This window comes from Rattus norvegicus, chromosome 1 (assembly GCF_036323735.1).
Source record: "Rattus norvegicus strain BN/NHsdMcwi chromosome 1, GRCr8, whole genome shotgun sequence".
In the NCBI taxonomy this organism is placed as follows: domain Eukaryota; kingdom Metazoa; phylum Chordata; class Mammalia; order Rodentia; family Muridae; genus Rattus; species Rattus norvegicus.
The window spans coordinates 164,870,554-164,897,463 of record NC_086019.1 but is presented as its reverse complement, the minus strand read 5'-3'; the positions used below and the strand labels follow the sequence as shown (position 1 = coordinate 164,897,463).

General features: G+C 40.5%; 1 protein-coding gene across 6 annotated transcripts in view; it reads right to left on the bottom strand.

Moving 5' to 3' along the window:
* The window catches only part of Fchsd2 (FCH and double SH3 domains 2), a 321,476-nt gene that overhangs the window by 199,928 nt on the left and 94,638 nt on the right, over window positions 1-26,910 (bottom strand). For 2 of the 6 annotated variants that reach the window (XR_005506100.2, XM_008759721.4), the window contains exons 1-2: window positions 26,149-26,695; window positions 24,390-24,487 (exon numbers count right to left, since the gene is read on the bottom strand). Coding sequence is in view for 4 of the 6 variants with exons in the window: in XM_008759721.4 (XP_008757943.2) it covers window positions 24,390-24,487; window positions 26,149-26,169 (119 nt within the window). In the remaining 2 variants the exon portion in view is untranslated. Of the gene's footprint in view, window positions 1-24,389; window positions 24,488-26,148; window positions 26,696-26,910 lie in introns of those variants that run through there. The other 4 variants (XM_063262815.1, XM_063262816.1, NM_001395742.1 and 1 more) reach the window with 3 other exon arrangements.

The following is a 26,910-nucleotide window of genomic DNA, read 5'->3' as shown; positions in this document are numbered from 1 at the left end:
CATGTGTTCTAGAGATGGAACTCAGGTCCTCATGCTTGTGAGCGCTTTACTGAGCCATCCTCCCAACCACATTTAGCTTACATTTAAGATTCATCCAAGCAACATGTTATCAATGCTTCATCTATTTTTAACTGTTGAATAATTCCCACCATATTATACCACATTCTGTTTATCCCTCAATGCAGTGACAGACATCTGAGTCACCCCCACATTAGCTATTATAAATAATATTGCCATAAACATCCACATACATTATACAGGCATACTACTGTATGCATATAAGGTGTATATGTAGCTGCATGCATGCTGTGTAACAACGCAAAAGTCAGACAACAACTTCATTGTAGTGGTTCCCTACTTCCACCTTCACATAAATGCTGATGAGTGGACTCAGTTCATCTGAATGTATCCACTGAGTCATCTGCCTGCCTGAGAGGTGTATTTTAAATTATCTTATGTATGTGTAAGTAGAACAGCTATATCACATGATAATTTGGCTTTAACTTTGGAGGAACTATTGGAATGATCTCAGTAACAAGTATACTATTTTGAACCCCAAGCATATTTTTAATTTAATAGTTAAATACTAAAAAAGCAAATCTTTCAAAATAGGTCAGGTATGGTAGTACATACCTATAATCCCAGTTACCTGGGAGGGTGAGGAAGGAAGATCACAAGTAGGAGCTCAGCCTGGCCAGGTTAGCAAGACCTTGTTTCAAAATAAAAGGAACAGGGGTAGGGATGTATATAGGAAGAGTAGTAGAGTGCTTGCCTAGAATGTACATGGCCTGAGAGTTGACCTCCCCAAATCATAAATGTTCTTTAGGGTTTTTTTGTTTTTGTTTTTGTTTTGAATGGAAGCTCCCTGAGTAGCCCACACTGGCTTCAAACTTCCCATTTCCCTACCTCAACTTCCTGAGTGTTAGGATTACAAGCATGTGCCACCACACCCAGATACAAATCTTCTTTTTATTTACTCTTGAGAGAGAGAGAGAGAGAGAGAGAGAGAGAGAATGAGAGACAGAAAATGAGAGAGCATGTGTACATGCAAGCACCCATGCACTTGCCCCAGAAGCAAGAAGTATTGGATCCCCACAGAGATGGAGTTATAGGAGGCTGTAAGTCACCTCATATGGGTGCTGAGAGTTGAATTTAAATCCTCTAAAACAGTGGTTCTCAACCTTCCCTAATGCTGTGACCCTTTAATAGAGTTCCTCATGTTTTGGTGACCCCCAACCATAAAATCATTTTTGTTGCCACTTCATAACTATAATTTTGCTACTGTTAAGAATTATAATGCAAACATCTGTTTTCCAAGGGTCTTCAGCTACTCCTGTAACCCTCAAAGGGTTCACAACCCACATATTGAGAACCATTGTCCTAAAAAAAAAAAAACAATCCACACTCTTAACCTCTGGGCCTTCTCCAGCCTCATACAGATGTTCTTAATGGCATCTAGGATAGAGAATCTTACAGGCTTCGCATGTAGCTCAGAAGTAAAAGCTCTTCTTAGCACAGGAGAAGATAGGATCAGGGTAGTGGTAGCTGACTAGAAATTTCTTTTTAAAAAGTTAATGTCACATCAGTGTTATCTCTAATCATTAGAAAACCCACAGAATCAACTAACATAGGCTCATGGGGATTCACAGAGACTGAACTGACAGTCAGGGAGCTTGCTTGGGACTGACCTAACTCTGTATGTGTTATGGTTGTATAGCTTGGTCTTCTGGCAAAACTCTTAATAGTGGGAGCGGGGTCTGTCTCTGACTCTTTTATCTGCTTCTGCGACCCTTTTCTTCCCACTGGGCTTCCTTGTCCAACCTTAAGACGAGGGGAGGTGCCTAGTTTTATTGCAATCTTTTCTGAAGGGAAATTGAGGAGTGGGTTGGGGGTTTGGGAACAAGGAGGAGAGAAGAGAAGAGAAGAGAAGAGAAGAGAAGAGAAGAGAAGAGAAGAGAAGAGAAGAGAAGAGAAGAGAAGAGAAGGAGAAGGAGAAGGAGAAGGAGAAGGAGAAGGAGAAGGAGAAGGAGAAGGAGAAGGAGAAGAGAAGAGAAGAGAAGAGAAAAGAAGAGAAGAGAAGAGAAGGGAAAGTGTGGTCAGCATGTAATATATGAGAGAAAAATACATTTAAAAAGAAGGCCTAGAATTATGAATACTTCACAGAAAGTACTCATGTTATTTTGTTCAAATTTATCAGAGGTATAACTATAATAGATATGGCCTTTAAAATGCATTTCTTAAATCAGAATCCCTGAAAATAAAAATTACTCCCTAATGCATAAGCTGCAGAGTGAATGCTAAATGAAGCATTATGAAAAAAGTATGATGTTGTTTGTACGTCTCAGAGCTTGGGTGACCAGGAATACTGTGAACAAGCAGAACAAACCTACCTACTTACTCATCCATCCATTACATACGTGTTTGCTTGTTTGTTTGTTTGTTATTTGTTAGATAAGAACTTGTCAAGTAGTCCAGACTGACCTCAAGCTGCTGCTCCTCCTGCTTCTACCTGCCAAGTGCTGTAAATACACATAGGCAGACGCACCTAGGTCTGAGCAGTAATATTTTCAAAGAAATACTTTTTTTCTGAGCAATATATCCAACAGAAGCTTAAAATACTCAATGAAGCATGCTTTTTGTTGCTCTACTTATAGCTGGCCACAAAAGGCAGAACAGATAGAAGGTAATTCTTCAAGGCCCAGGCCTTTCAGAACCCTAAGTGATATTCACTCCAAGTCACCATCTGCAGTAGCCCCTATGCAGCAGTGGGCCTGACCTCCTCGGAAGCTTTCTGTTCACCTCAAAAATCTGTCATTCAGTCTTCTTCAGTGGTTTTAGTTCTACCTTCTGAACAACACACTGTAGCTTTTCCATGAGAATTTGCTTCGTACTTGGATGCTCTTTCTTTTACTAGCATAAAGACGGCTTTTTCTTAGATGTCATGAGCCAACTAGCTGGCTTCACATTTTCCTCTGCAGTTTTTCACCCTTCCCAGTGTTCATAGACTTGAAGGGAGTAGGGTAGGCTCTGGATAAGGCTTTAGATAATGCAGAGTCATGTGTAATCTACGCAAACAACGGGAACTTTCTCTAAAGCAAAAAGGCTTTTGTGTTTTCCCTGTCTCCTATCATTTGTGTCCCCTGGAGTAACAATTTTAAATTTCCTTTTTCAACCTTTTCTTTGTAGTCACAACTTGGTTAACTATTTGGCACAAAAGGGTTATCTTTCAAGATGCCTTCCCCACTAACCTTAATCTAGCTTTTGTCCTCAAGGGAATCACATGCCCCTCTCCCTTCAATTGGCTGGTTTCCATATAGTTGGGAGTAGGAAGGCTAAAAAAATGGAAAGGTGTGGCATCACCTGATCAGCAGAGCAGTCAGAACACATTCAATGGTTACCAAATTCTCCATCTGATGTGGGTACAGTTCACGGTATCTCAAAACGAATATAACAGTAACATGAGGGGGTCATTGACTGCAGAGCAATATACAAACAATCATGAAAAAGTTGTCAATTATTTCAAGAATTATCAAAATCTGACCTTGAAACACAAAGTAACAAGCCTCTGGGAAAATGGTACTAACTAATTTATAGCAGGCTACCACAAACTTTTTATTAAATATAGTTTACTTTTACTTATTGTGTCTTATTTTGGGGGATTAACTCTTGTTATATTGCCAAGACTGGTATTAAACTCATAGACTCAGACTTTCCCAAAGTAGATGGGACTATAGACCTACTCTACTATAACAAACCTCAAAGTTCAATTTGTAAAATAAACAAAATAAAAAACAACATATTCTGAAGCACAATAAAATAATCTGTACCAGCATAAAAAATGAGCTATGAACCTTGCTTTAAAAGGATTCACTGACAGAAGGCCTACAAATGCTACAGACAAGTAGGAACTACTCATCTTAGATCCCCTTAGTTTCCCTGACTATATTTTGGTTTTTTATCAATAAAATGAGACAATAAAGCAGTGTGTTGGTTCATGTCTACAATCCCAGCATTGAAGAGGCTACAAAAGTATCTTAAGTTTAAAGTAACCTATGCTACATAGAGGTGTCCAGGTCTGTCTAGGTCATTATATAGAGACTGGGTAGTAGGCGGGGGAGTAGGGCAAATGTACACTACTGTGAGAGAAGTTTACCTCATAGAATTATAAAAATTAAATTAGTATATGTTTTTAAAGTACTTGGAACAAACAGCACATGGTAAATGCTATAAATTTATTTATTAAATAATTTAGATTAACATTTTGACTAACAGAACACAGAAAATGCTAACAAAAATGTGGATTTTAGTACTATAGTCTTAAATGACAGAAAAGGTCAGATCACCCTTCTCAGATACCACAAAAAGTAATAGAAATTTTTTAAAAAAACAAGCAAATCATAAATGTAAAGTCAGAATATGGTTTTATACTAATCCCAGCTCTTAGGAGTCTGAAAAAGAACACCTCAACAATTTAAAGGCCAACCCAGGCTACATGGTAAGACACTGTCTTTAAAAAAAAAAAAAAAAAAAGATGTTAACATGATCTCCAACAAAACCAGAAGATATAAACATAGGAATAGAAAATGTGTTGATAGACAGACAGACAGACAGACAGACAGAAAATAAATGTGCTAAAACGAAAGACACCTGGATAACAAAGGAAAAGTTAAGACATGGGCTTCAAGTCTCAGAGGAAGGAGGGACTACATTTCTTGACAGCAGCTCCTGAGGCATAAAACTTAAAATCAGCATTTGCAACAAGAAAAACTGGGATTATGGGCTGGCAGAGGGATTCCCTTCATGTTTTGAAGAAGCAGAGGGAGAACTGAATTAGGAATTACACAAACAAGCTGGCAGCAAGTAGACTGCTGGTGCAGCAGTGCAAATCTGCACTGCAAACAGCCTGTGAGACAGACAGGCTGAGGAGAAGGGAGTGTGGGGAGTCCTGGAACTTACTACGAGGTCCAGGTAGGCCTTGAAATCACAATCTTCCTAACTCAACCTCTGAAGAACTAGGGTAACAGATGTGCACGCATGCCCACTGAAATAAATGTTTTTATCAAACTCATACATGCAACCCTGCTCATAAAAAACTACTATAAGGGGTTGGGGATTTAGCTCAGTGGTAGAGCGCTTGCCTAGCAAACGCAAGGCCCTGGGTTCGGTCCCCAGCTCAAGAAAAAAAAAAAAAAAACTACTATAAAACTGGTACTATAAAACAGTTACTTACAGTAACTGTTGTAAATAACCTCTCCGACCCAAATAAGCCCGTGCAAAGAAAACACAACCTGATTAATATGAATACAAGCTCACGCCTAGATTGGGCAGACCTACTACACTACTCTATTCCCCAGCTATGAGATACCTTATAACTTGAGGTTTTTCCAGATCATGTGCTTCAGCTCCATCTTCCTTCCACCTCCTCTCCCATTAACAACCCTCTCTCTCCTCTCCCTCGCCCCCATCTGTCTGTCTGCCCTCCTGCCTCCCTCCCTCCCTCCGTCTCTCCCTCTCCAACTCTTCTGCTCCACCTCCCCTTCCCCTGCCCAATCACCGATTCTGGCCTTTATTTTACAAGTTAAAATGGGGAGAAGGTTCAGTTGAAGTCACCTGAGTCCTGAGTAGTGACTAGGTAGCTAGCCCTTCTTTTTGAATCGAAATTAGCATCAAAGTACAAACAGCTCCAGGGCAATCCACAACAACGAACCACAGTGGGTTATCAATATTTGATATCCTAAAAAAATACTTTGGGAGAAAAACCACTATATTAAAAAACCAACAAAAAAGGAGAAAGGAAAATAAATAGAACATTTTAAATAAAAGGGGAGAGGGGTGGACCAGAAGAAAACTATGCTCGCTGCTTTGCATAGCAGTGTGTATCTGTAATCCCAACCCTAACTACTAGCCTGATCCTACCAATCTGTTGAGCCTGCTCTCTGAAGTGGCACTGCCAACAGTGAGCTGGGCCCTCCCACATAAATCATTAATCAAGAAGGGGCCCCATAGATTTTCTCACAGGTAATCTGATGGAGGTATTTTCTCAACTGAGAAACCAAGCAGCACACCAAACCAACCGTGTACCTGAACCTAGTGGTAGAGCAACTGTCTAATAAATCCAAGCCCTTGAGTCTAACTCCCAGCACTAGAAAATTCATCAGCTAATTAATTAGTTAATTAAAGCACATGCCTTTATTCCTAGCACTTGGGAGGCACAGGCAGATAGAGCTCAGAAAGTGCAAGGCCAACATGATCTACATATCAAGTTCAAAGCTAGCCAGGGCTACATAGTGAATCTGAAAAACAAAAGGATGAGGAGATGAATCTTACTGATTGCAAACAAAGTCCTCAATAATGTCCCAGCTACTTGAAAACCCCCAAACACTAACTTTTTCTTAATGTGTTGAGAGTGGGGAGATGGTTCAACTTGCTATACAAACATGAGGAACTGAACTCAGATTCCCAGTACTCATGCAAAAACCCAAGTGCTGGGGAGATGGAAACAGGGAAATCATTGGGTCTTGCTAAACAATTAGTCTATCTGAATCAGAAAGCTCTAAGTTAAATGAGAGGCACTGTCTCAAAAGTAACAAGAAAAGCACTGCCGAGGACAGAACAACACACAGAGAGAGAAAGAGATACCACACACAACAACCTATACACACAAAAGCTAGAATTCATCATTTCTGAAAACTTGACCAGCTTCACTTTTATGAGATCCAATCAGTTTTAATTTAGATATCATCTCTTACAGAAATCACAAACTGAAACCAGAATAGAATACTAGAATATTCAGTAGTGAATACTCAGACACTAGAATACTACTCAGTAGTGAAATTCAAAACAGAAAAAAAATATAGTTTCATGTGTTAAATAAATAAAGCCAGATATGCCTTTATTCCTAGCATCTGGAAGCCTGAGGCTGGAGGACTGTGCAAGTCTACTAAGTATCATTTTCTATATTCCCAAACACCTGTTTATCTATCTTACTACTACATTACACTGAAAATGCTTGCATTTCTGCCTCCCCATTCCCTTTCTCTTTCCCATCTCCCCTGGATGTCAGAGAATTTGCTATGTAGACCAAGCTGACCTCAAACTCACAGAGATCTGCCTGCCTCTGCTTCCTGTATACTGGGATTAAAAGTGAGCACCACCATGATGGGCACTTATCTCTCTTATGCAGTTTTTATATCTACAAACATTAAGCTTTATACTGACTCAAAAGTTTTCAATTAAATTAAAATTAATGTACATAAAATATAAACTGTTCCTTTCAAGTGAAGGAAAATGTACTTCGTTTTTTAAAAAGAAGTGTCCAAACACTAAAAAGGAATTACCAACATCCTTCATACTGTTGACTAGGAGCAAAGACATGCACCACAATGACTGGCTAGCCTTTTAATTTTTTAAAAGCACCCATGTAACCTTTCTTTTTGCAATGTCTAAAACAAGATGCCTGAAGTCCTAGTAAGTACTACTACTGCAAATTATAAGCGGAAAACAAAACAAAACAAAGCAACAGCAGCTCTCAAAGACCTGACAGTCGCACTTTCCAACCACACACAGAATTCATCTTCAATGCAGGCTGAAATAAAGAAGCTAGTGGCTATCCGTGTAATTCCAGCCCAGCACACTTGGCTCAATGTTGGCATTAGTGAGGAACACCATGTTCACTTTACACCTGCTGCAATTAAATAGCACACACAGTAATATCACTTTACTCTGCTACTACTGAACGGAAGAAAAAGATAGGGTGGAGAGGGCAAGAGCAGTACAGCCAGGCACAGTGGCACACGCCTGTCATCCCAGTGCTGCAGAGGCAGAGGCATGAGGACCAGGAGTGGAGGCCAGTCTCAACCCTGTCTCAAAAACAAATCATTAATTTAAAACAAAAGAGCTAAAATAATCGGTAGTGAAATTCAAAATAGAAAAATATTACAGTTTTATGTGTTAAACAGAATAAAGCCAAGTATGGCCTTATGCCTATATTCCTAGCACTTAGGAGACAGAGGCTGGAGGACTGCTGCAAGTTCAAGGTTAGCCTGAAGTATATAGAAAGTACCAGCCCAACCAGAGATACATAGCAGAAAGGAATACAAGTCTAAGGAAAAGCAAAAAAAGAAAAAATGATAAAGATGCAAACAAAGAAATACATTTATTAATAAAGTAATTCACATATCACCTGATATTCAGAATTGTCTTAACTGTCCTCAGATTTCTTAAGTTTGGAATCTGTTTCACAAGTTTTATGAGGGAAACGGCCCTCTGGAGATCTATATTAGAATTTCACTAGATTTAGAGGCAGAAGAGCTGATGCTTAAATGAGTCTTTCATCTGTGGATCAGTATATATTTTTACATTAGCTCAAGTCTTCTTTTAGAACTTCAAAAAGTTATTTTTTTATTCTTTCCATAAAGTTCTGGCACAGCACTAAAGATTTAATCTTGAGTGTCCTCATGAGTCAGCATGTTTACTACAGCTCTTATAAGCAGAATCATTTTCCTGCTACTTTTATAAATGGTGGTTTCTAGCGTACATAAGCAATGTTCATTTTATTGTAACTAGCAGCCTTGCTCAATTCTTAATAGTTCTCAGATACTGCGTCTATTCTCAAGTGAATCCAAATAGACAGTGCTCACTGTGTGTGCTCATCTGTTTGCTTTAAGACAGGGCCTGACTCTATAGCCAGACTGCCTTGGACACTAGAATTACAGTCATGCACCTCCAAGCTTAGATCCTTACTGTTTTTAAATAATGGGAAATTTAACATCTTTTTTCCTAATCCTGTACTCTTAGTCCTTTTTTTCCCTGTCTTCTGATATTGAGGAATGAACTAGTCAGCATTCTTCAGGAGAAACAGAATAAACAAGATATACAGGTAAGTGGCAGATAAAGAGATAACAGGGATTTGAGAATGTGGCCCATGCAACTGGGGGTGCTGACAAGTCTGAAATTTGTAGAGCAGGCTAACTGACTAGAAACTTAAGTGGAAATTAGTGCTGCCGTCTTGAAGGAGAATTCCTTCTAGAAGCTTTCAGTTTTGCTCTCACTAAGGCCTTTCAAATGACTGAATAAGGCATAGTAACTTCATTAAGGGTAATCTCTTTACCTTAAGTAAACTAGCTAGACATGTCAGCCATATCCACGAAATTCCTTCACAGCAACACAGAGATTGATAATCGATTAAGTAACTGAGCACTTACTATAGCCTTGCCAAGCCAAAACATAATCTAACCACCAAAGGGGGTTGGTTATATTTGTCTCATCATGACCTTTATGAAAAGTCTTTTAAACAACATCATAAACATATGTCAACAGGCTTTTGATAGTCTTCAATACTAGACAGTAACCCCTGACTTATAATAATTATTCTCTTCCCATTTTTTTTTTGATAAACTGAGTTTTAGATTTGTTTTGTTTTAAATACAGTCTCTCTACATATCACAGTTGGCCTAAAAATTTCAACCTTCCTGCCTTAATCCCCCCTACATGCTGCAACTGAAGCCACGTGCTACCGTATCAGTTCTTATAACTTCTTTTTTTTTTTTTTTTTCTTTTTTTCTGAGCTGGGGACCGAACCCAGGGCCTTGCGCATGCTAGGCAAGTGCTCTACCGCTGAGTTAAATCCCCAACCCCTTCATATAACTTCTTAAAACACATATTCTGTTGTGTTGGGATTTTTTTCTAATTTGTTGAGATTAACATTCACGCCAACAAATTTTTAGTGTTTTTCTCTTTTCTGACAATTTCATTAAGCCAGAAAATGGTGCACACTTGTAATCCCAGAACTCAAGAAGCAGAACTAGTAGTGAGATAATGAGTTTGAGGCCAGCATGGGTTACAGTGAATTCAAGGCTTAAAACAAGAGATCCAACTAGCCATCGTGGTGAACACACACCTTTGATCACAGCACTGGGGAGGCAGAGGCAGGTGGATCTCTAAGAGTTCAAGGCAGCCTGGTCTACAGAGTGAGTTCCAAGATAGCCAGAGCTGTTACACAGAGAAACTCTGTCTTGAAAAATCAAAAAACAAAAATCTAAAACAAACAAATTTTAAAAAGCAAGAGACCCTGTCTCGAACAGTAAGAACCACACCATACACTGGTATAGAGGAGTAGAAGAGTGCAGTATACACACTAGGATGTGAACTCGGGGTCTCATACACATTAGGTATGCCTTGCTCTCCTTGTTACATACAGCATTCACTGTGGTTGCACATTTAGTCATTTTCAACACTGGTTTACTTTAACCTTTTACAGGTGGTTTTGCTTCACTTTAGTTCCCCAACACAAGCAGGAGAGTTAGTGGAAAGTCCTAAAAGTTAACTATGAAATTTTTCAGACACAAAATAATTTTGCAGTTGACATCGACATAGCCACTACCTAAGTTCTGTCATATCATTTCATAATATTTGCTTTAACATATATCTGTATCTCTCTAATCATCCATGCATTCATTTTACTTTTGGTGCAAACTGTTTATAACAAATTAGTGCAAACTATACACACTAAAACACTTGGGCCTAAGTCTTTCTGCATGCAGTCCAACAATTTCTTAGCCTATTATGATAAGCTACATACAACTAAGTATACCAATGTTGTATATAAATTATCATACTTGTGACAATTGTATAGCTGTAGAACCAAGACACCAGTAAAATTATAGGATTACATCCTATATTCCAGACAGCGCCCTCATGGTACTTCCTAGTCAAGTCCCAGCCTTATCCTCCAAAGAAAAACAACAGTACATTCTTTTTGAGGCAAGATTTCACAAATATTGAAAGCTAGCCTCAAATCAACAATTCTGCCTCAGCCTGAGTATTAGGATTACAGATATGTACCAATACAAATGGCTCTGATTTATTTTTCATCAAAAAATTAATTTGGGGCCAGCAAGATAGCCTAAAAGGTAAGAGCAGTAGCAGCCACATGCCTGACAACCAGAGTTGGCATCCCCTAGTTCTACATGGTTGAGAGGAAGAACTGACTCCCATGAGTTGTCATTTGACCTCTATATGTATACCATCATGTGTTTGCTCATAAACACACATATACATACACCAAATAAATAAATAAATAAATAAATAAATAAATAAATAAATATGGGGGCTTGGAAGACGGTTCAACAGTTAAAGCAATTGCTGAGCCAACTGTGAGGACCAGAGCTCACAGATCTCCAGAAAACCACACAAACAGAAGAGGACACCTGGAAAGCTAAACTCAGAAGGCAGAGAGCAGGGATCCCTAGAGCACACTGGCTAACAGGACAAGTCACATCAGCCAGCTCTGGGTTTGACTGAGAAACTCTGCCTCAAAGAATAAGGCAGAAGAACAATCAAGGATGCTTCCCATCATTAACAGTGGTCCTCCACATGCATGCTCATACATGTGCATGTACATACATCCTCATACTCATACTCAAACTCATATACATGCAAAAATATGCATGCATACAAATGCATATCACATACAAAGAATGGAAAAATAAATGGGTAAATATAATTCAAATTTTTAATGAATTAAGTAAATAATAACCATTGGCCCAGCATGGTGGAACACATTGAAATCCCCACAGTGGGAGGCACGCTCACAATTGCCACTAATTCAAGGCCAGTTGGATCAAGAAAGGAAGAAAGAACAGATGGAAGGAAGGAAGGGCAGGAGTTGGTTCACAAGAAAGGAAGAATAACTAATACTCGTTAGATGAAAAGTTAAATTTCAGCAGTAATTGGGATAAACATTTAAGGCATGTTATGTTTAATAGGCCTGCAGTTAAACATTTATCTACATTACTAGGTCACTCAATTTTAATTTGGATAGTAGGTAACATTCACACAATTCAAAATTCAAAACACACAGAAAAGGATAAACAGCAAGAGTCTCCCCAACTGCCCTCATCTAGCCACCAGAGAGGAAAAACAAATACCACTAAAACATAATCCAGAGAACACACGTACTCCAAGTGTTTCCTTGGGACACAGTATTACTTTTTCATAATACCCGAAATTACATTTCCTTTTGATTTCCTGATTTCAAAACTCACAAAACAAAATACATTTGGGTGATGAGATTCATATATGAACACCAAAAAGGAGATCAAATGGACAGTAAAATAAAGCATGCCCAAACAATATATTGAAGCAAGACAAACTATCAGCTATGAATACATAAGTTAGTCCTGCCCTACCTATGACAGACAGCCTACAGCCGTAGAACACATTAGCTACATTAGTCACTGAAAACACGAAGCTGTCAGTGCATCAAGTCATCCTGAAAATTGACAACTGCAGGTCTCAAATGGGTATTTCAAGGGTTTACAAAGGAAAACACCAGCTTGCTATCACAGGCCTCCTCAGGTAAAAATCCTCCCTCACAATACATCCTTCAAGACTGAACTGCCAATCCTGTTAATGAAGGGATCTGTCTAGTTATTTGTCTTTCCTGACTTTCTGTCCAGACACTTCACTAACCTCTCACCTAAGAAGTAAAAGGAAGTAAGAAAAACAAACTTGCCTAAAGGGCTCTTAGATCGACAATTGCGTAAACCATTAAAGGTCCAGAAGTGACAAAAATTTAACCACTCCCATATTCCTAAAAGGAAATTCCTAAGAGCCGGCTGGCTTACTGGGCATTACGTAAGGCAAATATAAAACCCTTCTCCTAACTTGAGATACCAAACTCAAAAAGAGTTAAAGATACAAATAGTTTATATGGAATCCATGATTCACAACCTGTTTGAGGCAACAGAATTCCAGCAACGTCCCTGGTATTCTAACCCCAACACATTAATACTTTCATAGGAATCAGTAACTGTAAATTGCAAATGGATCCCTGGCGCCCATTTTGCCCAGCAACAATCAGGGTAAACAGTTATGTAGTGAAACCACTGTCACTGTCATCATTACTTATTTCTTGGTGAAGACCCAATTTAAGAGGATCACATTCTCAGCCACCGGTGCAACAGGTCAGGAAAGGGCATGTGAAACAAATTTGGCCAATGAGATAACATACAAATAATAGAATATTTTAGTTAAAACTTTTCGTGAGTGGAAGGATAAAAGGAAGACCTGGGATGGGGAGGGGAGTATGAAGGAGACAACAAATGCATCAACTGCATAGGAAGAAACTGTCTTTCCCTTTTCCACTTCACATCATCTTATGAAATTATGACAGAAGAGCTGGGTGTGGTGAGTCACACCTTTAACCCAAGCACTCAGGAGGCAGAGGCAGGCAGATCTCTAGGTTAGAGGCCAGCCTGGTCTGCAGAGCCAGTACAGCCAGGGCTACACAGAGTAAACTATCATGGAAAAGAAGAAGACAAAAAAAGGAAGGGAGGGGGGAGGAAGGGAAAGTATGATAGGAAAGCTATCTGGCAATGATGAAAAGAATCACTGCTTACACAGAAAAAGTACCCAGAACCACTGATCCTAGTTAAAGAGGTGCTAACACTACTGGAACAGTTAATTTTTGGGTCCATTGCAGTTCTCAATCCACAAGCTAACTCTTTAGGGGATAGTCACAGACCAAAATTTCTCAATTGATGTTCTCAATTGCTTTCCCAAACTACAACTCAAGTAAAGCATATATACTACATACACCACACAGGAGGTAGTTTGCATCTACTATTTTAATTATCAAAAATAACCTATAAAGTATTATGATCACTGCAGCCAGGACACGTGGGATTTGTTAAGTGACCTGTGCCAGTCCTATATTTAATAAAAGACTAAGCAGTAGGGGTGGTAGTACAATGGTAAGCATCTACACAGTGAGTGGTGCAGTCATCACTCTACCTCACCAACACAGATCTTCATTCTCACTTGGGTACAGCTAAAGGACCAGGTCAGGGAAGAGTGCCCCCCAAATTATCCAGCACACATCTATGCTTAATCCTAGTGGTGAAAAATGTTTGCTACTCTTTAGTTTAATTTCCTTCAGCTTGGAAGAGAATCCTCCATTCAACTCTAAATTATTAAGCTACAACGATGACCCTATCTAAAATCAAAAAAACAAAACCCAAATCTTTACATTTTAGAGATAAAGATCTATTTAGTAATGCCTTATAAGTTAATAAGCCATTGAATAGCAAGAGGAAGAGGCATTATTAAAACCTTGGCTCTTTCAATTCAAGGAAGCAGTAGTCAGTCACTGAAAAAAAAAAAGCAAAGAAAACCTTCCTTAAATAGCCCTTTTCAAACTGCATATTCTACTGGTTTTATCTTCTTAAACTCCTCCCTACATGACTAACCATGATTTGAAAGCATGTATTTTATTTAGAGTGATAGGTACTCTTGGCTGTCAACTTCACTGTATCCGGGATTACCTAAAACCCAAGCAGTAATAGGTAAACCTATGAGGGATTTTTCTTAATGAAATCATTTGAAGTAGGAAAACCCACTTTTATCCAGATCACTTGAGGTGGGAAGATTCACCTTTAATCTGAACCTCCTGGTGATGGCCTATTTAAAGGAAGTGAAAGCAGGGATCTCTTCACTCTGCCTTTGCTCCATTGCTTGCTTGCCACCCAACCTCTTTCTCTGGCAAATATATTCCTTTACTGGCATTGGAGCCCGCTGAGACTTCCAGTCTCATGGACTGAATGACTACTGGATTCTTGGACCTTACATTGGTAGACAATCATTGTTAGAGTCACTAGACACAGCCAGCAAGCTATTCTAATAATCCCTGTTACACACACACACACACACACACACACACACACACACACTCATTCTCTAAGTTCTGTTCCTCTAGAGGGTCCTTTACATGACATGTTATTTTATTTCCCATTAAGAAAAAAAAATGTAGGGCTGGAGAGATGGCTCAGCCGTTAAAGGCTAGGCTCACAACCAAAAATATAAAAGAAAAAAAAGAAGAAAAAAAATGTAGCTATCCACTTTATCTTTTGGGACAATATCTCTCTTGCCTAGGGGCTTGCCAATTTGTCTAGGCTGGCTGGCCAAGAAGCCCCAGAGACTTACCTAGGTCTGACTGCCAGTGCTAAGATTACAAGCACATATCACCTCATGTAGCTTTTTGGATTCTGGAGACTAAACTCTCAAGAGATCCTCTTGCCTCAGTCTCCTGAGTGCTGAGATTAAAGACATAAGCCACTACACCCAAATCTGAATCACTTTCTTCTATATTAGTTAAAGATCCCAAGTTTTCCCACATCATATATTATGGGCCATCAAAAGCCCACTGGATCCAACACTTACATTCCAGGCATTATGGAATTTCAATTCAAACCAATAGATACCTCTTCTGCCATCATGTGCACTAACAGTGACAACCACAGCACAGCCAACCACAGCACAGCCAACCACAGCACAGCCAACCACAGCACAAGAAGGATACATCTTAAGAAGATGTAACAAAAAGGGTTTCCTATAGTTGATGAAATACAACTACCTTTGTCTCCTTAAGATTTTCTTCCCAGACTTTAATTTCAACTGCAAGAGGTGTTGCCGAAACTGAGTATCTGATCTGTGTTCCACATCTCATTTAATTTATAGCAAAAAAAGTAAACACTCATCTTTCCTCACATATGTAAAGCACGGGCTGGGGAAAGTTTTGTAATGTGTCAGAAATTAGCCAGGCAATTAAGAGACAGAGCTAAGGGGTTGGGGATTTAGCTCAGTGGTAGAGTGCTTGCGTAGCAAGCGCAAGGCCCTGGGTTCAGTCCCCAGCTCTGAAAAAAAGAAAAGAAAAAAAAAAGAGAGAGAGAGAGAGAGACAGAGCTAAGCTGCAAGCTCTGTTCTACCTTCAATGGGCTTATTCTTTGCGTTACTTCAGCCATTCACAATATGTAACACACACACACAAATAACCTCACTGGGGTTTATAGCCCTATAGTAGTACACTTGCCTTGCATACTCAATCTCCAGAGGAAAACAAAACAGCTCAGTGGATGAAAAAAAAATTAAGAAAGACACTGGGTTAATAACACACGACTGACAAGAGAAATATTCAACAGAGAAGACACTGAAGAGTTTCTCACATTAAAGCTTGAGAAACACAGATTTAAAAAAAGAATGCAGAGCCGGGTAGTAGAAACACACTTTTAGGCCAGCCTGGTCTACACAGTGAGTTCCAGGACAGTCAGGACTACTCAGACAAACCCTGTCTCTAAAAACAAACAGACAGACAGACAGACAATGCAGGGCTGGAAATGTGGCTCGGTGGTTAAGAGCACTTGTTAGTCTTTTAGAGGACCCAGGTTCAATCCCAACACCCAGATAACAGCTAGCAACTGTATATAACTAGTTCGAGAGAAGCTAAAGCCCTCTTCTGATCTTCACAGGCACAAATGTGGTACAGAGACATACATGTCAGCAAAATAATCACACATACAGTAATGATAAAATAAACTTAAAACATAAAAGTTTAAAAAGTAAAATAAATGTAAACAGCTGGGCAGTGGTGGTAGCATACACCTTTAATCCCAGAACTCAGGAGACAGAGGCTGGAGGATCTCTCTGAGTTTAAGGCCAGGCTGGTCTACAGACTAAGTTCCAGGACAATCAGGGATACACAGAGAAACCCTGTGCTTGGAAAGAAGGAAAGACAGACAGACAGACAGACAGACAGAGAACATTTAATTAAATAATTAAGAAACAAGTATGATTCCACAATTCTTTCCTATATATGATGACCTCCTAAGAACATTTATTTAAAAAATAAATAGTTTTGATTTTGGGTCCCTGCATGCATCACATGGATAAACCATTCTTTTAAAAAAAAAAAAAAAAACCCACATAGTCTCTAGTATTTAGAAATTTGTTTAGTCTGAGACCTTGGAGAGCAGGAAGGAAAAAAAGTAAAATAGGTACCAGGCAGTGGTAGTACAAGTCTTTAATACCAGCACTTGGTAGGCAGAGGCAGGTAGATCTCTGTGGCTCTGAGTTCAAGGCCAGCCTGATCTGCAAAGCCAGGGTTGTCACATAGAGAAACCCTGTCTCAAAGAACCAAAAACAAACAAATAAAAAATAAATAAAGTGGGCTTTGAAAAGTGGCAAATGTTTGTAATACCAGCATTCAAGGGGTAAAAGTGGGAGATTACTACAGGTCTGGCCTAATATACATATATACCAAGTACCGGGCTAGCCAGGACTGTGTAAGGGAGACCCTGTCTTAAAACAACAACAAAAAGTCAAGTATGCTTGTTCATTGTTGACAAAAATTTCAACAGGAAATGCATCCGTATGAAATCTCCCCAAAGAATGGAATGTCCTTGATTAACAACCAATGAGTTCTCTTTCCTTCTCTTAATTCACTCCCTGAAAGCAATGAGCATGAAGAAGGAGGACAGCAGAGGAAGACGATCTCATAACTGGCCTCCTCCCCTCAAATTCCAGAAGAAGAGAGTAGGGTGGGACCTACCACATGTAGCACAAAATCCTCCTGTTTACATCTCATTATATCTTTAGGTTTGCCCTTCAGCTTCTTTTAGAATCATAAGAATTTCATCTGTGTAGATGGGGCATGGTGTACGAGCCTATTAGCACTATCGAGGCAGAGGGCAGAGAACAGGCCATCTTCAGCCACACAGGGAGTCCCTAAGCCAATCTGACTTGAGAGAGTTGGTCTTTCCTTCCAAACGTTAAGTGTAACTCAAACCAATAGGCTCAATGAGAACCACCTTTACCCCCTGAGCTTCTTCAAAGGAGGCTCAATAAGGTCCTTTCAAAAAACAAAAACAAAGTATTCTTATCATTCATTCATTTCTCTATATTAAAAAGAAAAAGCCAGACATGATAATACATGCCCAGAATCCCAGCAATTGGGAAGAAAATCAGGAAGATTACCATGAGTTCAAGACCAGCCTGGGGTAGAGTGTAAGATCCTATTTCAAAAACAATTTAAATTTTTTCCAGTTGGGAATTTAATAACATCTGAATAAACTGAAATGTTCCAAAGTCCAAAAACTGTTAAGGAGATGAGTTATTAAGTACTCAAGCTGCATTGGAGGGAAAGAGGGTGTTTTAGCAAGAAATACTGTAATCTATTACTAGAGTAACTACTTTGAGATCCATCTTTCAATGTACCAAAAGTCACCTGCTACTAATGCAAAGCTATTTCTGTATTAGCCTAGGTAGATACACTCTGAAAAATAATGTTCTCATGACAGCTTTAAGTCATGATTAAAAGAAAATCAAATGAAATTAAAGTTTCCACACTACTTATCTCCAGATAAATTCACAGATATACAATATCTGAAGACACATAACAATAGAGACACATCAACTAATGTATTGACCACAGCACAAAACATCTAACATAACATTAAAAAGCCATCTATAATCTTACACTTTCTAAAGGTTTAAAGTGAAAAAGCCCATGCTTTTAAATAGGTTCTCATAATTCTGAATTAATAGAAGCTTGAATTTTATGTGTATTGTTTGCTTAAAAAATGATGCTTTGTGGGGTTGGGGATTTAGCTCAGTGGTAGAGCGCTTGCCTAGCAAGCACAAGGCCCTGGGTTCAGTCCCCAGCTCCGGAAAAAAAAGAAAAAGAAAAAGAAAATGGTGCTTTGTAAATTGATACTTACAGTGTTTCTTTGTAACTATTTCTTGGTTACTCATACAACGTTCTGCCAACAAATCAAAAATAAGGATGCAATAATAGGAATGCAGATCTTAACTCTTTATCATGTACCTCCTTAAGGCTTCACAGTTAAAAAAGCATGTATATGTAGGCCTCAAAAATGCAAAAGCAAATAGGCAGAGAAATCTGTTCACAGCTGGCATTTAAATATCTTCAGATGCTTTGAATGGCTATTGATAGAAAGCCTTTGTTATTGTCACTAAATTTAAATATATATGCTAATTTTGCTACAGTGGAGTCCTAAAAGAGTTTTTGGTTTTTTTTAATAAATAGAGCTGTGATAGATTTTCAAGTCTATCTTTGCTTGAATGAAGATAGACGTGTTATACCTAGGTTTTGTTTTAGTAAATATTTTATTTTGTGTGTTTGAATGTTTTACCAAAATGTTAAAACTGTGTGCCACATTCTTGCTGTGCCTGGAGAGGCCTTAGGAGGACATCAGATACCCTACAACAGGAGTTACAAATGGTTAGGAGCCCCCATCTGAGTGCAGGGGATAGAACCTGAGTCTTCTATGAGAGTAACCTGTGCTCTTAACCACTAAGCCATCTCTCCTACTTACGCCTAATTAAAAGGTCCCTGTATAGCATAATTCTACCCAAGACAAATTTTTGTTTTTGGTCTTTGAGACAGAGCCTTACTATGTAGCTTTAGCTAGATGGCCTGGAGCTCCCTAGTAGACCATAAAAACTTTCCCAAGTGTTTAGATTACAGATATGCGCTACCATGACCAGCTCTTAAAATGTTTATTTTGTTTCAAGTTTTTTTTTGTTTGTTTGTTTTTTGTTTTGGTTTTATTTGAAACAGTGTCTCACTATGTAGTACTAGCTGACCTGGGACTAATCTGTAGATAAACTGGCCTCAAATTCAAAAAAGATCCTCCTGTCTCTGCCTCCCAAGTACTAGGATTAGAGGCATGATACATTACACCATGCCTGGCTTAAAATGTATAAAATACATTCTTGTTTGTTTTTGAGACAGGGTCTCTCTCTACATAGTCCTGGCTATCCTACAACTCACTACATTCCCAGGTTGGCCTCGTGCCCATGGAAATCTGTCTCCTTTCTGCCTCTAAGTTCTTGGATTAAAGGAATGCACCACCATGCCCAGCTTAAATGTATTCTTAAGAACACTCATGGACAGAGCTATCATACTAGATAGGGTATAATATTTCCACAGAGGGAATACAGAGCTTTTCCTATTACATGAAACTATAGAAAATTTTCATATGTTCTGTGTAAGTAGAAGGAAGTTCATAATAATTTATGTAGCAATCTGATGACACATGACATAATCACCTATTTTCACAAAATGTGTCAAACCAAAGGCATCTTTGAACCAGGACAGACACTAGACAAAGAGGCCTAAAAACATGTTTTAGCATGTAATAGTATATGCTACTTACAATTATATGGGAGTAAAAAAAAAAAGACTGCACTGATTTCTTTAAAATATTCTGCTAATGTCTGGTATACTACTCATAACATATTTTTACTTGTTTGGTTGGTTTGGGTTTTGGATATTTGAGACAGGGTCTCATTCAGTATCCTGATCTGGTCTGACATTCCCTATGAACCTAGGATGGCCTCAAACTCATGGTGATTCTCCTGCACCAGCCTCCCAAGTGCTGGGAATATAGGCATGAACCACCATGCCCAGATACATCTTAAATATAACAGGGATAAAATTTATGTTAAATAGCATAGTGAGGCTGAAAAAGATGAGGATCAGATCTCCAGCACACATGTAAAAGCAGGATGTGACAGTGCTTGCCTAGAAAATGACAGACAAGAGGATCCCTGGGAGTTGTTGGCCAGCCTGTCTGGCAAAATCATTAGGCTCCAGGTTCGATGAGAGGCCCTGTATCAAGCAATAAGAAGGAGAGGTGCTAAGGAGATGATTTCGTGGATAAAGTGCTAACTGGGCATAAGGACTCATTTGGATTCCCCAGCAACCACATAAAAAAGCCAAGCAGACATGGCAGTTTGTAATTCCAGAGACAGAGGATCCCTGTGGTAAGCTGATTAGTTAGCCACCCTAACTGGTGATCTTGAGGTTCAACAAAGAGCCTACCTCTCAGTAAATAAAATGGGAATGAGACCTCCAATACACATATCCACACACACCCACACAGACACACACACAGACACAGACACACACACACACACACACACACACACACAAGCCACACCCCACACATCACACAAAATAAATAAAATGGAAAAATACCTAACATCAACATCTCACCTGCACAGGTGAACACATGCATATGCACACATCCATGCACATTGTGGTGGTTTGAATAAGAACGGCCCCCTATAGGTTCATATATCTGAATGCTTGATCATCAGGGAATGGCACTACTTGGGAGAGATTAGTAGGTCTGGCCTTGTTGGAGTAGATGGGACCTTTTTGGGGTAAGTGTGTCACTGGGGGTGGGCTTTGAGGTTTCAAAAGACTAAGCCAGGCTCAGTGTCCTCTCTTCTTGCTGCCTGTGGAGCCAGACGTAGAACAGAGAAAGTTACTTCTCCAGAACCATGTCTGCCTGCATCCCATCATACTCCTCACCATGATGACAATGAACTAAACCTCTGAAACTATGCAAGCCCTAGTTAAATGCTATCCTTAGTATCCCATGGTTATATTGTCTCCTCACAGCAGTAGAACACTGACACACATATATGTACTATACATATACATATAAGCAGGACACAGTGATATGTGTATGTTCTCATATGCAGAAATGGAAGAATAAACTGGTCTACATAACATGTTGCAGGCTAGCTAGAACTATATTGTCTCAAAATGAATGAATGAATGAATAAATAAATAACACAAATTGTGTACTACAAGTAAAGACTTAACCTCTAACTTAAAAGCATTCACATGCATGAAGTAACCAAATCATACAAAATCAAAATTCCTTGTGATCTCAGAGAATAATTAACTTGCAGCAGTGATGGTAACCAGAACTGTCAGGTTAAAAAAAAAAAGGAGGGGAGATGACTATGGTGGCTGGTACACACCTGTTACCTCAGTCCTCAGGAAGCAGAGACAGGTGAATTGGTCACAAATTCAAGATTCCACAGCAAAAACATGAATGAAAATGCCAGAAAGGAAGAGGAGGAGGAGGAGGAAGAAGAAAACTATAACTATAGAGTAATAGATAATCAGATTCCCGAGTGGCCAAAAGAGAAAGGATTCATTAAATGGCAATATTTAAGCTAGAGAAAGAAGTCTGTAGTCTTTACTACTATCTAGAAGGCCACAGAAAGAGAAGCTGCTGACAATATGGAAGATAAGACTACTAAAGAGAGATTGAAGAGAGGAAATCGTGAGGACACTGTTGTGATAACTAGGATATTGGTATAGCAATCAAAGCAGAATGGATGAATCAGGAGGAATTCAAACAGTAGCAACAGGAGGAACAACAATCAATATGGGCTTAGCTTAATGTATGTTGCATCCGTATGTACAGTCATTTGATCTGCATAACCTTTATGAATGAAAGTTGCTATCACCTCAATTTATAAATGAGAAAACTGGCGTTTAGGAAGATTCAGTCAGTTTTCAAAAGTCGGCATGGCTAATAGGTAAGAGTTTGGACAAAAATCCAAGACTAAATGACTCCAATGTCCAGACTCTTGACCATAAGCTCCTCTACTATAGTTCAAACAAGAGGAGAAAAGACTGTAATCAAGAAATCCTTAAAACACACCATCAATGGGTCTTCATGACCACATGCCCCAGGCAATGTCTCTACTTACCCATGAACTTTTCCTTCCTGAAATCCTTCAGAAAATTATTACTTCCTTCATCTAGAGATGTCTTCTAAAATATCTAGGTGGGCTTAACAGATGTACAAAACTGAATTTTTAACCATATAAACTTTTAGTATCTTGCAGAGGAATTTTTTTTTAATCCAAAAACTTGCTTGTGGCAGCTGTGAATGGATTCCAATGACATAGCACATGCTTATACAAGGCCTTGGGGTTCAACGCCCCACTTAACGTGCCACTTAAAACAAATACCTCTACCCTCACCACAAGACCATAGGAAGAAAACAAAACCAAAAGACATAGAAAAAGAACAAGAAGCTGGAAAGATGGCTCAGTGGTTAAATACAGTTCCTGACCTTCTAGAAGACTCAAGCTCAGTTCTCAGCACACATATCAGGAAGTCGTACAACTGCCTGCAACTCTAGCTCCAGAAACTCAACACCCTCTTCAGGTCTGCCTATGTATCTACACATGAATAGCATACACACATACAAAGATACCCACATATACAGGTAAAATCTAAAAAAGTACTTTAAAAGAGAAATTCAGAATTGAAATAGGGCACTTTCTAGTCAGAAAAGCGATCTTTGAATATTCAAAATTAATGAAAACATATTTATGTGCCTTAGAAATCCTACAAAGACCGTTGCGTAGAAGAAATGCTCAATAAAAAAGGGTCTAAAGTAAGCATGGGGGGGGGGTCTTTAAAACGCTTAGTTATCCAAAACATACATAATTTTTCCTAACATTATATGATAATGCTTTTCATAAAACATGATGCTGCAACACTCTGGGAAAAATGGTTTACAGATTTAATTCCAACTTGATAACTATTATAAAAGTAAGAATTGGATGGACCTGCTCTATTTGAATATGCAAATCATCTTTTTATCATTTACAAAAATATTTGTTGAACTGTCAGTTTGTGCACTGCAGGATTGTTAAATATGTGGCAGGCTAAGCGTGGTGGTGCATGCCTTCAGCCCCAGAACTTGGAGGCAGAGGGAGGAGAATCTCTGTGAGTTCCAGGCCAGCTAGGAGTACAATAGAGAGACTCTGTCCCATTAACAAGAAAAAAAAAGAAAGGAAGGAAGGGATACTTCCTTCAAGAAAAACAATCCAAACTGAGCAGTGGCAGCGGTGTCTTTAGTCCCAGTGAGCTTGTGAGGCAGAGGCAGGTTGATCTGCATTGAAGGCCAGCCTGGCCTACAGAGTGAGTTCCAGAACAATCAAGACTACACAGAGAAACCTTGTATCAAACAAACAAAACAAACAAACAAATTCCTACTTTCTGCTCATATTTTACAGTATCTTTTTTTTTCTTTCTTTTCTTTTCTTTTTTTTTTTTTTTTTTTTTTTTTTTTTTGTAAACAGGGTTTCCTTGTGTAGCCCAGGCTGTCCTGGAGCTCCAGAGTACTGGGATTCCTGGGATTCCAGATACATGCCACCATGTCCATCTTACTATTCTCAGTTACAACATTCATCTTCACAATGTTAGTGCAATGTCTTATCTATTAAATTCAGAGTCTCCCTTGTTATGGATATAAGTAGCTTTAATAAAACATGACAGATCATTCTCACTAAATTGCACATTCAAACACAAAGTAGTATTTGCCATGTTTTAACAAACAGTGCTAGTCTAGTTTCATCTGGGGTGACTGCCTCATCCCAAACACTAACCATTAACCACAAGTGTCAGCTTAAACATGATAGAATTGTTAAAGCCAATAAATACCTTACGACTTAGTAAAAAAGGTAAAAATTTCCAGTTGGGTGATTACAAACTGACTGATAGATTCTTAAAGCCCTCGTTTTTCAAAAGTGTGTGTACACAGAATTCAAACTGTGTTAGTTCCAGTTCTAATTTCCAGCTGAGTCAAAATTCTACAGCCTGAAAGCAGGAAATCCAAAAGGAAATTCCATCATCAGATCCTAGGGCTTGGCAACTGGAAGGTTCTGGGCAGCAGATACAGAAGTTCTCCAACTCTTTACGGTAATCTTACCTCATATCTTCAAGTAAATCGCATTCTGCTTGATGTTTGGCTTGAAGTTTTGTCATCTGCTCACCTTGAATGTTTCTCAGTTCTTGTGTAACTTTCACCTAAAACATAGCATGTATTTATGAAGACTTTTACCACAATTTGAAGAAAAAAATTACCTAAAGAAGACAGTATTTTTTAGACTGTATACTTCTAGTTTTCCTGTCCCTGCCATCCAATTTTATTACTTAAGTTTAATGAAAAAAATTAGCCAAGAAATGTAAAACAGGGGCTGAATAAAAATTCACAAATACAAAAAAAAAAATGAAGCTTAAAGGGGTGCGAACTGTGATTCTGCTTTCTCTTTCTTTCCAAAAATACAGACATTAACCACCAGGAGCAGGGAGTACAGATGAAAGAGTATACAGTACCTAATACCTAGCGACTGAAATTTACATAATCGTGAAATGATATACATGAATAAGCTACATAAAATATTCCATAATGGCTGCAAGAAGGCACAGTCTCAGAATGATGCCCTCCGCTCTGACAGCGCATCAAATCACAATCTCTTTCTCACAAAGGAGAACTCAAAAGTGACCTTCCAGCATATGCAGGGCTTTTAAACTAAACCAGCAAGCCAGGCCGGGTGGCAGCCCACTTCAAACAGAGAGGACCGCCAAAGCCAGCTGGCTGGAGCCATCCTGGCCAGGCCGGACCCTAGGATTGCAATTGGTTTGTGAGCCTGGTGGATTCCTGACCACCAAAGCAAAGCTACATGGAGACCTGGGGTACACGTGCAGGGGGAAGGGGGAGGATCAGTAACTAGAAAAAAAAATCAGATTAAGAAAGGAAAAGAAAAGGAAACATAGATGAGTTACTCATAAGGCAAATGTTTGCCCACAAGGGAAGGATTTAACTGTCTCTACCCACTGTTCAGAGTAGATACCTAGTATCCATCTGAAAGATTTAAAGAGACAGGACACTGCCTTAGCAGTGCGGAAAGGTGTAGAAGGGAGCAGCTGGGAAGCTGCTGACAAGCCCCAGAGCACCTTCACTGCCACCTAGGCCATCTAAACCCCAACCGTAGGGCTCAAGCCACATCGCCAGGTTCTGGCTTTCCTACTGGGAGCTCTGCTGTTTCCCTGGCCTCCTAGCCCGAGGCGGGGCAAGAGGGATGGGGGGGGGGGGGGGTTAGCAGGACCCGTCAATCCTTAATTTGCTTTCCCTTGGGGTGGGAGGGCGGAGACCGTTCCAACTTCTTTTCCGCAGCCCCGTGGGAAAAAAGACAGGCCAAATCTTGGGGCTAGACTTGAAACAAATCCCCCCGCGAATTTGCCAATGGGTGGAGTGTCGACAAGCGACTGGAGGGCTCGAACCTGGCGCAGACTAAACAATCCGTCACGCACAAGGCTCTGCAAATCTGCAGGGGCTCCCCCGCCTCTCCTCGGTGCAGCTCTGAGAATGCACTTTGCTCTGGGCAGCACTGCCATGCAGACAGACACACACTTGCATGCCCGAAAAAAACTCTAGCGAATGTCTAGGGGGGAGGGAGGTGTCTTCCCTAGTACAGAGAAGCACTGGCCGCCCCTCCGTCAGAAAGACACCCCACACACGCGACCCCCTGCCTGGAGCGGGCGGCAACTCTGACAAGCCAAGAGGCTAGAGTGGTCTTGGCCCCTTGCGGGAAGGGGGAGGGGGCGCAGCGGTCGCCCCAGCCGCGTTCTTTGTACGCACCACCACCCCCCAAATCTCCAAAGCCCACCGCCAGCTGCGCCCTTACCTTCCTCGGCGGCGGCTGCATGATGCTGAAGGGACATCAATCCTCCGCCCACCCCCGACGGCGGCGTTTAAAAGACTGTGAGGGTGAGGAGGGTTGGAGAAAAGGGGGCGGCCCAGCAAGCTGCAGGGCGCGCGCGTGTGCGTGTGTGAAAGGAGAGCCTGAGAAGGAGAAGGAAGAGGAATCAATCGGCCCAGAGGCTGCGAGGCAGGCGAGCGGCAGGAGCACCCGGGTCGCAGCAGCGAGTGTGGAGAGAAGGAGGAGCGCGGGGAAGGCCTGGGGCCCGGGCGGCCCGGGGGGTGTGTGAGGAAAGGAGGCGGAGACGGCCAGGGGGCGGGGGCCGCGAGCAGGGGCGCTGGGGGGCTCGCCGCTTGCCCGGCGGCTGAGGAGGAGCGGCCGCGTCGTCCGCGCTCGCCGCCTGCCGCGGCCCGGCTGCAGCTGGCTGACGCGGCGGCCCCCCACCCACTCTGGCAGCCCGGCCCTCGCGGTGCCCAACGCCCCCGCCCGGCCCGGGAAGGAGGAAGGCGGCGCCGCGCTCCCCGCTAGAGCTCCGCCAACCACTCAGGCCGCGGGAATTTCCGGCCCCGGCGCGGGCCACAGCGCCCCGCTCCGGCTGCAGAGGGATGTGCTTCGGGCCACCGCCTGCTTCAGGATGGGAGGGGGGAGCCAGGCCGCGCTACGGGGCTCCAGATCTCGGTGTGAGAAAGGGGGAAGCTTAATGGATTTTTCGGTAGAGAGGAAGGGTGGGAACGGGAACGGGACTCG